The sequence below is a fragment of the Trichomonas vaginalis genome, chromosome V, assembly GCF_026262505.1.
Source record: "Trichomonas vaginalis G3 chromosome V, whole genome shotgun sequence".
In the NCBI taxonomy this organism is placed as follows: Eukaryota; Parabasalia; order Trichomonadida; family Trichomonadidae; genus Trichomonas; species Trichomonas vaginalis.
Genome location: NC_067207.1, coordinates 15,015,596 through 15,030,893, shown reverse-complemented (window position 1 = coordinate 15,030,893; position 15,298 = coordinate 15,015,596). Strand labels below are relative to the sequence as shown.

Here is a 15,298-nt window from a genome sequence, read left to right as displayed (position 1 = left end):
ACAGACCGTTTGGTCTGAGAAAAACCTTAAACTGAATTTATGCTATAAAATATATTTTCTGAGTACATATACTCTTGTTAATGTTTAGAACGAAAATTAACTAAAAAAAAGTAAACGTTCAAACCAAGTAAGATTATAAAATTTATATCAACCGGTATCCTACGTAAAGCCATCAAATTAATTATAAAAATAAGATTGAACAAAAAGTGAAAACATTATAAAAACAATATTTAATCATTACAAATGGGGAATATAAATGTTCCTATAATATATCGGATTGACGAGTATCTTAATGAGTCCAGGGGGCACACATTTATAAGTGGCGACGAGTTTGATAACCCATATTTTTATTCAGACCTGTTCATTTATATGACAGTTTTTCTTCCTTTTATCTATTATATTTCCTTTACACTGCGAACTCAAAATTTAATGAAGAAAAGCCATAATTTTAAAGGTATTGGCCTACTCATAGCAGTGATATTTTAATTATTTTCATATGCATTTACGTTTGATGTATTCAATTATTATTACCATACAAATGACGACAGCTATTACAAGATTTATCAAGTTTTACAACAACTTATCAACATTTCATTATTTGAATATACTGCTCAATGTTTTCGTTCTTTTAATCTTATTGGTATCAGATATACAACAATATTCATTTACTTTTTTTTGATTCTTAAATATCTTTATCTAATTTACGGTGTCGCATTATTCGTTCTTATTTACATTCGTCTCGACGTTGAAATGAATAATAAAATAACAATTTTTAAACGAAAGCTCGGTGAGATCACTCTATACTTTCTTGGAATCAGCAGATATCTCATTAGCTACTTTTTACTATCACCAAGAGTTGAAGAATATTTGCCATACTTTTTAAGGAAACATCTCAAATCTTTAGCATTTACTTTAGTTTTTGGTTTCCTATACAACCAGCTGCATAATATGCTCTTCCGAACATTATGGGTTGAATATTATTTATATTTCAAATGTGGCGCAAAAGCATACGAAATTGTTTTAAAGATTAGTACCATTTTCATTATATTGATAACATACATTCCATTAGCGATCATTATATATTGCTTGTCTGCAGATAATGATGAAAAAAATGAAGAAAATATTACAGAATTTAACACACCAATTAATATAGAATTATAACTAAGATCGGCTTTGATGTTCAACCGTTCTGAGAATAAAAATATATAAGTAATAGAGCTGTTTTAAAATCGTAGAGATTTTACTTGATATTGAGGGAAGAAGCATGCATAGAAAATGATGAAATTAGTTATGAAACTCTTATATGGATAGGGAAAATGGACGAAAATCCAAAGGAGATCCATTAATCAAACTGCATTGCATTCATTTTATCCATAATACAATCCAATAGTTTTTCTATTTTGGATATCGAGTTTCCATTAAATCTTGGATAGTGCATGAGATAAAACTACATCAAACATGAGAGCTAAGGTGCATTAAAATATTTGACAATTTCCTTTGCTCATGCAATTACTTCTTCTGACATCCTCTCATAAAATCTAGCTGCCAAATAAGGTACTATGCATTAATTTAATATCACCTTTTCCCGACCAAAAATATTAACTTTTTACCTTATGAAATCATTGAATATAATGCTAGAGATTTGAAAAAATTTAGAGAATGTCAGAAAGTGGTAAAAACACCCTTATTTGACCCACAATAATATTCCAAAATATAAAATTTAGTAGAATATTTAATGTTTCTATTGAAAAGCCGCCACATTTTATAATTTGATGAATCAATTTAATGATCGTACTAATATTTTGATTTTTTTGTGTTAATTTGATTTGAAAACATTGGCCATTAATAATTTTTAAAACCACAAGTTAAAGGCTATTGATTTTGAAAGACGAACTCTTTCAGAAGTTTACAAATAATTTTGAGATAATTTATTATCGTTGATTTGACAGATCGGCCGAACATTATCGGAAATGAAAATATTAACATCTCAATGGTGAAGATTATATGCATTTTATATTTTTATCAATTATCGAGCAAACGATATTCAAATTTTTGATCCAATGTTCAGTCAAGGTGTTCAGAAGATCAAGCTTTCAAAATCATTCCACGACATCTGCGTCAACATAGGTGAGTGTAAGAGCCGTGAAGCTGAAGAACAAATCGTTGGCCAGTGGATGCAAGATGTAAAGAAGACATTAAGCAAGTCAAAAATAGGTCTTTCAGATCTTTACGAGAATGTCATCTCATTAGTTCATCTTACACTTCTCGGCTATGATACATCTTTTGGTCAAATCCAAGCAGTTAATCTTACACAAGATTCACAAATGATGACAAAGGCTCTTGGTTATTTGGCATGCTCAGCACTCTTCGATTCGAAGTCAGATCTCATTGTTCTCATTGTCAACTCTACTCAAAGAGACCTTTCATCCGGCCATCCAACATCAATGGCTTTGGCCTTAACAGCCATCGCGCAACTTGTTACACCAGAGCTTATTCAACCAGTTATAGGCTTTGTTGGTCAATGTCTTAACCATACAGTTCCGATTATCCGTCAAAAGGCTGTAATGTGTGTTCACTCCTTCATTGAGAAGGATCCAACCTGTGTTGTTGACTTCTTCCCAGATCTCTGCCGTCTTCTCTCAGATACAGACCTTTCCATCGTAAATGCAGTTGTTACAACCTTTACAACACTTCTCGATAACAAACTTAACATCCGTCAGATCTGTGAACTTGTTCCAGACCTTGTTCGTACAGCCCAGCAGATCCTTACATCGAATACAAAAATTGAATTTGTTCATCAGAAGGTTAATGCTCCATTCATCCTTGTAAACATCTACAGACTTATGCAGAAGATTGCAGCCAACTCGGAAGGCATCAGTGAACAGATTGAACCTTTAATTACCCAATCATTACAAACAGGAACTTTAGAATCACCTGCATCAGCTTCCATCCTGTATGAAGCCATCAGAACAGCTATTTGCCTCGAACTTACAGAGATTCCTCAACTCAAAGGTGCAATTTCCTTGTTCATGAGTTCAAGAGAACAAAATTACAAATATATTGGTTTGTCACTTTTATCATCAATTCCAGACTTTGCCACTGAGTTCCAAGGCATTATTATTGATTGTTTGGAGCATCCTGATCCATCCATCAGATTGATCACACTCAATCTCCTTCACGCGATGGCTTCTCCTGATAATTCACAAATCATTGTTGTCAACATGTTGAAGTTCTTACAAAAAACAAAGAACGAAACAATCAGACGTGATTTATCTGATAGAATCACAGACATCGCTTCCAAATACTCTCCATCACCAATATGGTTTGCAAAGACAATGGAGCAGCTCTTCTCTATTGGTGGTGATTTAGTTCGCCCTGAAGTTGCTTTCCAAGTCATGAAAATTATTGATGATGAATGCGATGAAGAAATGAGAAGATCAATTGTCAATCTTTACTTGGATGTCGCACAGTCTGCTCGTAGATTATCTGATGTATTTGTTACAGTAATTGCCCATGTAATTGGTAATTACGCTGAGTTATCTGATGAATACGATTTATCTTTCATTATTTTGTTGTTGTGTGATTTGGCAGATGGATATGATAATCCAAGAGAATGGGTTTTGAACGCTATTCTGAAGTTGTTACCAAAGATTGAAGAAGTTCCTCAAGAAGTGTTAGATGTATTTGAGAACTACAAACAATCGAGATCCATCATTGTTCAAAACATTTGTTATGAAGCATTGCAATTATTGAATTTCAGAGAATCATTGAACATCATTTTAACAATGAATGTTGAAGAGGATCCAACACTTTCATTCTTAGATGATTTCGTCAATGATGCAATTGCTAAAGGAGGAAAACAATACATCCCAATTGATGACAGAGATACAGATGTAATTGTTTCCAACAAACCAACTTTGATTTACACTGCTTATCCACAGAATACATCAGTTTACAGCAGTGAAGGTGTCAGTGGAAGTGGTCCAGTTGCTGCTCCTCCTGAAGAAGATAATACATCATTGAACACTGCTGGTGTTGCTGCTGTTTGGGGACAAGATGGATTAGTCACTGAACAACCAGAAGAAGAAGCTAGACCAGCTGTTTTACCTGATGGAATGTATGCTGCTGATTCTTCTTCTTCATCTTCTCCATCAAAGAAACCATCAATGTTTGCAAAACTTTCTATCGCTGGAAAGAAGGCACAAAACAACCAGGATGAGAAGAAAGAGAAATTGGCTGCATCAATATTCAAAGGTGTTAAACCAATTGCAAAGAAACCAAAACAAGTTCAACAACAACAACAACAACAACAAGTTGAACAGCCAGTTTCTCAACCAGCAGAATTAACTCCTGAACAGTTGCAAATGATTGAAACTGCAACACAAGAGTTACAAACACCTCCTCCACAACAAATTGCTGAGTTTTCTCAGTCAGGAATTTCTCCACAACCTGTTTATTCCGATGAAACAATTAAAGTTATTTCATGCGCATCAAATGGAAAGATATTACTTGCAGCAATGAATGCAACATCAAATCCAATTGTTGACTTCAAGTTGTCTATTGATGGACCAGAAGTTCTCAACAAAGATGTTGTTTCTCAGCCACAAACAATTAACTGCATTCCACCACAAAACGCTGTTACAATGTTGGCAACTTATTCATTCCCGAAGACAATGAAAGGATTCCCTCAATTCAAGTTTGCTGCAAATATCGAATATAATGGAAAGAAGATCAATGTTCCATTACCTGCAAACTTGTTGACTTTCATCGCTCCACAACAGTCAACAACAGCTGAATTTGGTGCTGCTTGGAAGTCAGGTGGAAGCGAAATTGTATACACAATTCCTCGCAGTGAAGGACTTACAATTGATGAAGTTTCTAGACTCATGAATTTGGCAATTGGAGTCAAAACAGTCCAACGAATTGGCCAGGAAGAGATTTTCATGGGTATTCTTGTTTCTACCCCATTCAAGATTTTGATTCATGTCAAGTTTGGAAACCAGAAAGTCGACTTCAAAGTCTTGACAAAGGCACAGCCACTCACTGCTTCAATTGTCAATGACCTCAAGACAGTTTTCGCATAAACAATTTTTTTTACTTTTCTTATTTGAAATCTTTATTTTTGAGAGTCAAATATTTTTTTGAAAGATAAAATGCTATTATAAATCACTAAATTTAATAAGGACCTTGTTTGGAGAAATAAGGGCTAGGCTCTCCAATTTTCTGTTTTGGAATTTTGAGAGCTTTTTTATTTACAAAATGTCACATTTTTTACTTTACAAGATATCATATTTGAAAATGCTTGCTCATAATTGAATTGAACACGAAGAAATATTAACCTAAAACGTATACATATGCTATATTTTCATTTTTAGCAAAAAAGATTAAGAATAATATTTATGCGATGAAATCTATATCAAAAATCGGAGATGTCAAAAAAACTGAGAGAATGTCAGAAAGTGCTAAGTGCACCCTTAAATCAAATTCATATTTAGGTGATCCTAGTCATTTTTTGTCTTGTAATCAAAGTAATAAAACATATTCAATAAAGTTAAATCCCGGAAGAACTTTGCTCGTCGTGAGCTAGTACGTAAGTTTTTGTTATCACGTATATCTAATACACTTGATAGGATGTTCTTTTTGTACCTCGTAAAATAATTCAGAGATTCCAGAATAAAGTTTCTCATATTTCCAGATTATCGCATAGCTATCTCACGATCATCCATATATTACGGTCACTTATCTCAAATGAGCATTTCACTTCTGAGATCAAACCTGAATTTATTGAACCCAGAAGAACGTTGCTCATTATGAATAGTAAATAGTTATTAGTAAACTTTTTTTTCGATCATTTTTACTCCACCAACTATGTATTAGTCAACTTAAGTAAAAAGTAACTTAATAAAAACATTTGTAATCTGAATCAAGAATGTTAATATAATAATATCGTAAGCCTAAATGTCGATTGTATAATTTGGATATTTATTCATCTAAGAAAATGCAATTTTGTATTTTGCAATAAAATGTAATAAGATTTCAATTAAGAAAGAATCGAACGTAAATACATTCATCAACACCTTTACGAATGGTACTAATTGAGTCAAAATTCTATCGCAAATTCGTTCAATATTTTTTTTTATTTTTTTTTGAGGGAAAGACTAAGGTCTAAAGCGGTTTTAGCAATTTGACACCTTAGTCAGCATAGATCATTTAAGGGTGCGCCCTTAAGCAATTACTTGGTACCTAAAAATATCAAAAAGTACAACTTGGCTCCATAATAATCCTGTCATGGTGGCAGTTTGTATTCCCTAGTATTTTCCTCTTGAATCTCTTTTTCTGTCGAAATTAAATTCAAATCTCAGAAGTAGAAGTGAATAATCGACTTATTGCTGCTATTATACGAATAAACAAATCCATTATATTATTTTTATTTACATAATATCTGTTTGAAGTTCATAATTCTATAAATTTTTCTTCAAAAACATTACAATCTTGATAGTTTTGATACTGTTTAATAGGTTTTTGGCACCTTATTTAGTAATTACAACGTATCGAGTCGATCTGAACTTAATTTTCGGAAATTTAAAATATTTATCATAAGTCAAATCTGATTTGAAATTTATGTTTAATTACTATATTTTGCATAATCCTAAGTAGCTTTTGTAAAAATTCATCAAAAAAATTTTAACGTGCTTTAATTTTTTATTTTTTAAAATAATACATATTATTATATAACTAGAATATTTACAAATTTTACTGCTTTCAAAAATTTAATCCTCCTCCTCTCAAATAAACGTACATCCGGGTGGCCTGTTTTTTGCAAAAAATAAAATTTCATTTTTTATGCTTAAAAAGTCAGAATTTTTATTTGCTTCTGGGATATATGATGGCTATATCAGACGCCCATTCTTTTTGATACTCAACATTAAACATAAAACTTAGCCGTTAAGGCTCTTCTGAAAATATTTTTTTTTCGAAAAATTTGCGAAAAAAATCAAAAAATTTAAAAATCCCCGAATCTGCAGGGATTTTAAAAAATTCTTTTTAGTAAAACTTAAGGATATTGTATCAGATATATTGGTATGGGCAAATTCAATTTTAATACAATATTCATCGAGATATTGCGCTAACGAAGCGTTCAAAATTGAGAGGGTAATCCTCCTACTCTCAAATAAACGTACATGCGGGTGCACCCTTAAAAGCTTATTACAAATTATGTTTAAATTAGCCATAAATTGAATCTCAATTAAACGTTAATTATATGGACCTTATTCGAATAAAAAAGTTTATTTGGATTAACCGGCTGTAATTCGAATAAAGTCCATATGTAATTATGATTACTTTTGTAATTAGGAATAATTGAGTTTCTCGGAATTGAAAATTGAATGGAAATTCCAACCTTAATTCGTAATTCCAACCTTAATTCCTTAGTAATCAATTCAATTTCAATTCGAATAAAGAAGGTCTTATTCCAACTGAAAATAATAATAGGAATTTGGAATAAACTCAATTATAAGAACTAGGAATAGGAATATCGAATTACGAATATTGGATTGATTATAGGAATAAAGGTAGGGGGAAAAATTTAGGAGAAAAAAGGTTGTGCCTTCAACAGAATGACATTGCCTTCAATTCTGGTGTATGAGGTTAATTTTCAATGATGCTTCACCCCAGTGATCGGAAATTTGAATGGAAGTCAGCTTTAATTCTTATATCAATAAAATTCAATGATCTTATCATCTGCAATATGAAGAGTTGTTATTCCAGCAATATCTTTCTCATTGAAATTTACACTATGAAAAAAAATTCAACTCTTTCTTTATTATAATTCCATGCTGCCTAATGAAGAGCAGTTCTTCCTTCTTCATCTTTTTCATTGATATTTGCACCATGGTGCAGAAGAAACTAAATTAATAATTCTTTATTATTTTGTGCTGCAGTATGAAGAGCAGTTCCTCCAAAGTGATCCCTTTGATTGATATTTGCTCCAAGGGAGAAAAATATATACAAAGTGATGGAATATCAAACATCGCTGAAAAATCAAAACTTTATGTTAATATTACAAGTTTGATCGGAATAGATAAAAAATGATTCAAGATTATTATCAGGATTAGACTAAAAAATCATCCTTCATGATTAATATGATCATTTTAAATAAGGAACCTAATTAATCTGCTATTTTATCTAGTCAATTCCTTAATCCATTTCCTAATTCCATTTTGGAAATGAATATTCCTAATTCTTATAATTGAGTTTATTCCAAATTCCTATTATTATTTTCAGTTGGAATAAGACCTTCTTTATTCGAATTGAAATTGAATTGATTACTAAGGAATTAAGGTTGGAATTACGAATTAAGGTTGGAATTTCCATTCAATTTTCAATTCCGAGAAACTCAATTATTCCTAATTACAAAAGTAATCATAATTACATATGGACTTTATTCGAATTACAGCCGGTTAATCCAAATAAACTTTTTTATTCGAATAAGGTCCTATGATACATTATCTATTAGTAATAGTTAGAAGTCTCGATGCATTCAAAGTAGAAGTTCCCTCCCTTTTAATAGATCTAATTTGATGATAAACGTATGATAAAAATACATTTCTTCCTTCCAAAAAATTGCAAAAAGTAAAAAAAGAGGTTAAAATCTTGGCGAAGGTTCTTTTTTTTGGAAATGGCTATTGCCAGTGGATTTTAGCCATCTGGGATCCTTACTTTTATCCTGGAAAATAATATTATAAATCAGATTCGAAATATGAAAAAAGTGAGAAATTTTACATTGAGTAGGTGCCAAAAGTGCTTACTCTTAAACAACCGTCGGATTTCCGGGTGAAATCGTGACACACTTTCGTCTTTCGTAGGCAGTGGTGGTTGTTACAAAAGGTAACTTCGAATGTAGCGTGAAATCTGCAAAAAAATTCTGAAATTTGAATGGAGAACACAAAAATTGAATAGTTTACGTCAATAAAAAAGAGAAAAATGAAGCCAATGTGTCTCGAACCTAGGACTTAGAGCAGCAATCCCACTGTTTATCAAATTACACTACATGCATCTCTCACCTCAGTGAATGAGATCAACTATATGATAACTTTTTCCCCATTATATTCTTGTGGAAAAGTGACAAATAGCAACTTTGACCCTCTCTCATTTTACATTTTAAGAGTAAAATCGAATGAAGCACGTTAGGAATAAGTACAAACTAACTATGAGTCTAATATCTACATCATATGCCAATTCTAAATAAAGAAAAAGCAAAACTTTTTTTTCTTGAGTGGGATCGCTTCTGCTTTACATATAAAAAAACCCCACTTAAATGGAGATGAAGAGATAACAGTAGCATTATTTTTTTGGACTAAGGTCAAATAATTAATAAATTTCCCAGACAAATGTTCATCCCTATTTTAGTCTTAAATTACAATCAAAAAGAAAAGCGAAGAATAAAGTATACTAAAGTATTTCATCATGATTCTGTTTTTAGTACTTCGATACATAGATATAGTTAGTATCCCTAAGTCGTGTACTGTGGCACTGCGCGCCTCCGTACACAATTTAGCGGTTTTGACACTTTACGAAACCGTTAATGTATATTTTACAACACAACCATAACACCAACTTAACCTTAAATATTTACAAAACCATCTGACACATAAACGACTTCACTAACGACTTCACTAACGACTTCACTAACGACTTCACTACCGTCCTCACTAAATAAAAAATAACCTTATTTTTATTTTTTTAAATTTTTTATTTCATTACAAAGACATGTCCGACTACATTTACTATGACTCTTTCCCAGAACGTTTCCGTGAACTATTCAAAACTCAAGTAAAACTGAGAAACATGCATTTTAACAAAGACAGACCCATTGACGATGAAAGAAACCCTGAATATATTACAATCCCTTATGACGCAAAGTTCATTGCATACATTCCTTATGGACGTAGAGGAACGAAAACTATTTCAACAATGACGAAAAATTATTTCTGGAGCGATGAAGAAAATTGCCTTATCTACATAAATGCATACTTAAATAAAGCTACATATTGTACAAAAGAAGGTTGGACTGGATTTGAGCTCTACATATACGACGACGATGGAAACAGACGTTGTGTATACCCATACGATAATATGTACCATTGTTTTCATCAAGCATTAAACGAATACATAGTCAGTAAGGGTCTCATTCCTGTTGAGTAGATATGCTTTATTTTTGTTCTGTCATTTATATAAAAATAAACTTAAAAATTAATGATATCACCACCCTCACACGTATGAAAACATAGCGCAAAAATAAATTTAGGTGAAGTGGTGAAATCTCACCTCTTTTTTCACCTCTTTTTTCACCCACTTGAATTCATTACTTTATAACTCTCTTCCTTCTTACCTCTGGTTTGGTTTCTTTTTAGTTGCTTTCTTCACGTCTGTCTCCAGCTTAACTGTCTTTCTTCTTCGTCCGTAATGATACCAGTTACTTCCACCAGTCAATGGGTCAAATGGTCTTTCGTAAGGGTTTCCATACATTCCATAGGGACCATACGGAAGAACTACTGGTGGAGAAGAAACATTTTCTTTAGTTCCATCGACTCTATTTAAATGCATTGTTTCACCTTTCATCTGGTCATTAAAGTCTTTTGCATGTTTTGCAAACTCATCGTCCTTTCCTAAAGCATTTTCTGACTCAGTCGCAACCAAATTGGATGCTTTATTTATGAGCCCTATTTTATTTAATCTTAACTTCTTTGCAACCCAGCCTCCAATCTTTCCTTTATTTGCATCTAATGTCTTCGAAACTCTTCCTCCACTCATTTTATTTACTGCGTCATAAGCCCCAAGTGCTTTTGCTCCAAATGCTAATGCTTTTGTTCCCATTGCGCCTAAAGCTGCCCAAGCTACCATTTACACCATATTAAAATCATCTCTCTTCAATATTATCTCATAAAAGTTCTCTTTACTGGAGAAAGTCAATGAAACATAAACATTCTCACGGGCTTCGCCCTCACCGCTTTGCGGTCTATCTAACTTCTTTCTTATATCATCTATACGCTTCAAAATGTCTGAACAATTGCTAACATCTTCTACAACAGTTATTTCATCATGAATGACCTTCAAGAACAAGCTCATTTAATATGCTATTAAAATCATCTCAATAATGAGTCCATCCTTTCCATCTTTAGGTAGCACAACATCTTTCATTGAAGAAGGTTCGACAAGTCTTATGTTAAACTTACTGACAAAGTTTGTTATACTATAATGCTTCGGCGGCGAATACATGTAGTTTGAAAGACATAATATAGATTCTTCAGCAAATTCACTTATACTGGATTTTATAACAATGTTCTCACGAGACCAAATACCACCAATTGACAATCTTGTAAGCAATCCTGCTGAACCTTCTACTGTAAACGTCGATGGTAACATTCCACGAAGGTCATCTATTGACATCTTTGAGTCACTGAATTTAAATATTTTCTTAAAGCAATCGTCATTATCTAACCATGCAATAGCTTTGAAGTTTTCATTCGAATATACATCTGCTTCATTAAATGTAAAACCTGACTTCTTTGCAGAGATGACTTTAAAATCTATTGAGTTTGTTTCAAAATTATATGCTATGGTAACTTCTGAAGGTAATGGATGTCCTTCCGCAGTCAGTTGTTCTCTCACTACCGTTTGAAGCTTTGTGTTAAAAACTTTCATGTCATCTCCTGTGTCTAGGTTCACATACACAGCAATAGGAAAACTATCTTGCTTCTTTGTCTCATCATTATATCTCAAAACATTAAAGTTCTTCAATAATATTGTCCTTCCTGCTGGAATACTTCTAACTTGTCTTATTTCAATAGCTTTCTCACCTCCTACATACTCTACCCAGTGTCTTGGATATTCATAAGTATACTGACTTTCTTGAATTTTGGTTGGTTTCATCATAACGTGTTCATAGTATATCTTTATACTCTTGTCAGTTAGACTCGGTGCTATGTTCTGAATATTTCTGACTTGCATTTTTAATGGAGATAAAATGAAGCATTTAATACATGACGTAGATGAAGACATGAATGAAACTACAGACAAACTTAACTCTTCTCTTATTCTTCCTTTCAGTAAGGACTATGAGTTCTGTTCAAATGGTGTTTATTTCTATTGTGGAAAGATGGGTTCAGGTAAGACATTTAACCTCATTCGTCATATACTCATAACAGAGCGTTTAGGAAATGACTCATATTATGACCAAATCATTATATCAGCAACTTCAGACTCTATGGACTCAACAGCGAAAACATTTATGTCAAAAGTTCAAGCCTCTGTCGTTAAAGTTCCAGACAGTGAACTCATTGAATTTCTTCAACGTTACATTCGACGTAAGAGGAAATATTATGCCATCGTTGAATTTATACAGTCAGGAATGCAAAAGACTTCAGAAGAGATGGAAAGAATTATTGACAAACACCACTTACGTCAGTACTCAGGAGTTTACGATATGAAACGACTTACAAACTACATTCTGTCAAAACTTTCAAAATACCCCTTCAAAAAGTATCCTTCAAACACTCTGCTCGTTTGTGACGACTTCGCCGGAAAAGGTTTAGTGTCAAAACCAGACTCACCATTAGCTAACATCATTACTAAAGTCAGACATTACCACTTAACTGTAGCAATACTTATGCAAACATGAGGTTTTTAGCTTTAAACATAAAACGTCTCATAACTGACTTCGTTATCTTTCAAGGTTTCTCACGTTATGATATTGAACTCATTTGGAAACAGTCAGGTATAACATTACCTTTTGAAGAAATTTGGGAAGCATATAAGTCTCTCATCTCTCCTCGTTCATACCTTGAGATTCATATCATGACTAATACCATTAAAGTCAAAAATATTCCATGGGAACGACCAACATTGTTTTAAAGTTTAACCTTCAATTGACTGATGGTAAACAAATTCCATGCATCTCTGTCGCCATTTCTGTTAATATTTTTGCTGTCATTCATATCATCCACTTCCCCATCCGTTAACTTTTGAGGATATGCGTTAGAATAGCTGTTCTTAAATGAAGGCTTTTCACCTTTTAGCGCATAAACTCTATAACTTTCTGCATACTTTATGTTTGAACCTCCTGAGCCATCATTGACATAAATTTTTATAGGCTTCCACCCTTTGTTCATGTTCCTGCTTCTTCCCTTAGCTCTTTTGTTCAGTAGTTCTACATCTTTATACACAGCACCTGTCTCAGTGAATTCAACAATATTTTCATTCGTTAGCTTTACATTCAAACCCTTGTCGAGTATATTGTTCATTTCATACATATAAAAGGTTTTTATTCTATATGAAATGAGAAGCAAATCCATCTTAGCTGGTGCCGTTAATGTTCCAATTGAACCAACATCAAATGTTGACTCACGAACGACAAACAATATTGTCATAAAGAACTATAGTTCGGAGTGTTTGAAAGAAAAAGAACCAGAACTTAAGTCGGGAGGGCTCAAAGAGCCCATCTTGGCGCATGGCGCCGTGAATTTAAACTCAGCTTCAAACGCTAACGCTACATCAGATGTTAAGTTAGAGTATCCACCACTGGACCAAATTCTTTCAAGAGAAGCCAACGACAACCCTTACACAAATGTTCAAACAAATCCTTCAGATAACGTAGACCATTACCTTCTTCAGTTATATCAAACTATCTTACTCAAAGACGATAAGAAGCTTTTGACAAATCTTATAAGCAAGAACCAAATAATTCTAACAAAGGAGGACCTTGAAAATGTTATATCACGAATAACAGGGAAACAATGTGTCATTGACTATCTCGACCCTGAAATCGAATGCTGTGGTCAAACGCCACCATTCATGAAAATAGGTAACATCCGCATCATTGAAATACCAGGTACTCCAGGAGTTGAGTTTAAGTATAAATATTCGAACGAGTATACAAAACTTTCAACAGAATATAAATTATGTTTGAAATATGTTTTAGTAAATTAAAGCAGTCAGGAGGGCTCTTTGAGCCCATCTTGGCGCTTTGCGCCGTTAGTCAAAAAAATTTCAAGTTAGCAATTTGTAATATCTATCCAAAACTTCTTCAACAGTATCGAACTCATCTTCATAATGCAAACCTAATCTTATTGACTTGGTGCAGTTCTCACTAACACAATATAGCGCTTTGCGCTCGGCGCCTTTGACGCCTTTTTCTGTTCTCTTGACTGACATAACTAACTCATTTGTTTCATCAAACAGCAACAACCAAAGTTCATGACCTAATACATAACATTCATACTTTATATTTTTAGCTCTGAGTTCTCTTGTAAGCTGTTGCATTTAATATTTTCTAAAAAGTCTACTTCAACAGTCATTCGCACTGGTGCCTTCAGTTCTACAGGCTCTCCTTGAAAGTCAACTAGTCTGAATTGCATGTCTTTCAAATTATGAGGACTAATGCGAACCCATTTACCTAAATGAGTTGCTATGACAGGAACGTTTGGAATGAACATTGAATTTACTTCATAACAGAAAGACTTATATTCTACTGAACCTTTACTATTAACTCCTGAAATACCTGTGACATTAGCTATTTTTGACTCAATGTATAAACAATTGCCATAACATACGTATGGAACAGATTTCATCTCAATCGTTTTGTCAAAACTTTTCAAAGGAAATGTCATATGGTATGCTCCCAGAAGCAATTGAACTCTATGACTCATTCGTGTTATCTTAAACTCCTTCGCATAACTGAACTTCAAAACTCCTGCAATAAGTTTAACATTCATTAAGTTTTCTTCGTTCTCCTTGTTTATTGTAGTATTTATGAGCGCATTTAACACTCCAGCTAATGTTTCCATCTTATATTCTACATTATTGTGAAATCTTATTTCATGCTTCTTTCCATCTATTTCAAACTCCATGAAATCTGTTTCATCTGTTATGACAAAAGTTGCGATAGTATTGAAGTCAACAACTCTGAAAGCAAGCGCTTCATTCTGAAGACCTAAGTTTGTTTGTAGCTTTACTGTTCCGTATTCGTTTGGGTCAGTACTTTGCAAATAGAACAACATTTTATTCTCATTAAAATATGACTATTGCTGCATATGCGTATGAAACAAATGAAGCAAGAAGAGCACATGAACTAGTAAACGAAAACTCAACTTTAACCATTGAAGGCAATGATTTAGTCATTGACGATGGAAAAACTAAAAAAGTCATTGATTTCGATACTTTTAACACTTATGACCCATTCATTACAATAAGTAAAGTTCCTATCATAAATGATGGAACGGTGCAATATATAAATTCTACA

General features: G+C 32.9%; 7 protein-coding genes across 7 annotated transcripts, besides 7 other annotated features; 2 read left to right on the top strand and 5 right to left on the bottom strand.

Moving 5' to 3' along the window:
* The first annotated feature begins 1,655 nt into the window (after positions 1-1,655).
* Positions 1,656-1,687: a mobile genetic element.
* Positions 1,656-1,687: a terminal%2Cinverted (terminal inverted repeat of tvBac_53III transposon ID:TVAGG3_0338860).
* A 373-nt stretch (positions 1,688-2,060) lies between these two features.
* TVAGG3_0338850 (adaptin, alpha/gamma/epsilon family) lies at positions 2,061-5,090 on the top strand (the record flags this gene model as incomplete). Its single annotated transcript, XM_001317465.1, has 1 exon — positions 2,061-5,084. The coding sequence occupies one exon, from the start codon at positions 2,061-2,063 to the stop codon at positions 5,082-5,084; it is 3,024 nt and encodes a 1,007-aa protein (XP_001317500.1).
* A 355-nt stretch (positions 5,091-5,445) lies between these two features.
* Positions 5,446-5,478: a mobile genetic element.
* Positions 5,446-5,478: a terminal%2Cinverted (terminal inverted repeat of tvBac_53III transposon ID:TVAGG3_0338840).
* A 767-nt stretch (positions 5,479-6,245) lies between these two features.
* Positions 6,246-7,195: a mobile genetic element.
* A 2,305-nt stretch (positions 7,196-9,500) lies between these two features.
* Positions 9,501-15,298: part of a mobile genetic element that runs on past the window's edge.
* TVAGG3_0338820 (uncharacterized protein) lies at positions 9,769-10,203 on the top strand (the record flags this gene model as incomplete). Its single annotated transcript, XM_001317464.1, has 1 exon — positions 9,769-10,203. The coding sequence occupies one exon, from the start codon at positions 9,769-9,771 to the stop codon at positions 10,201-10,203; it is 435 nt and encodes a 144-aa protein (XP_001317499.1).
* Positions 10,204-10,385: a terminal%2Cinverted (terminal inverted repeat of Maverick-2 transposon ID:TVAGG3_0338600).
* TVAGG3_0338810 (protein of unknown function, DUF4107 family) lies at positions 10,549-10,902 on the bottom strand (the record flags this gene model as incomplete). The annotated part of the gene is made up of 1 exon (XM_051230682.1): positions 10,549-10,902. A coding segment is annotated over one exon (354 nt), but the record flags the coding sequence as incomplete, so codon positions are not given.
* Positions 11,128-11,448, bottom strand: TVAGG3_0338800 (uncharacterized protein; the record flags this gene model as incomplete). The annotated part of the gene is made up of 1 exon (XM_051230681.1): positions 11,128-11,448. The coding sequence occupies one exon, from the start codon at positions 11,446-11,448 to the stop codon at positions 11,128-11,130; it is 321 nt and encodes a 106-aa protein (XP_051100411.1).
* TVAGG3_0338790 (uncharacterized protein) lies at positions 11,496-12,009 on the bottom strand (the record flags this gene model as incomplete). Its single annotated transcript, XM_051230680.1, has 1 exon — positions 11,496-12,009. A coding segment is annotated over one exon (514 nt), but the record flags the coding sequence as incomplete, so codon positions are not given.
* TVAGG3_0338780 (uncharacterized protein) lies at positions 12,909-13,427 on the bottom strand (the record flags this gene model as incomplete). Its single annotated transcript, XM_051230679.1, has 1 exon — positions 12,909-13,427. One exon carries the CDS (start codon positions 13,425-13,427, stop codon positions 12,909-12,911), a length of 519 nt encoding a protein of 172 aa, XP_051100409.1.
* On the bottom strand, positions 14,280-15,056 carry TVAGG3_0338770 (uncharacterized protein; the record flags this gene model as incomplete). The annotated part of the gene is made up of 1 exon (XM_051230678.1): positions 14,280-15,056. One exon carries the CDS (start codon positions 15,054-15,056, stop codon positions 14,280-14,282), a length of 777 nt encoding a protein of 258 aa, XP_051100408.1.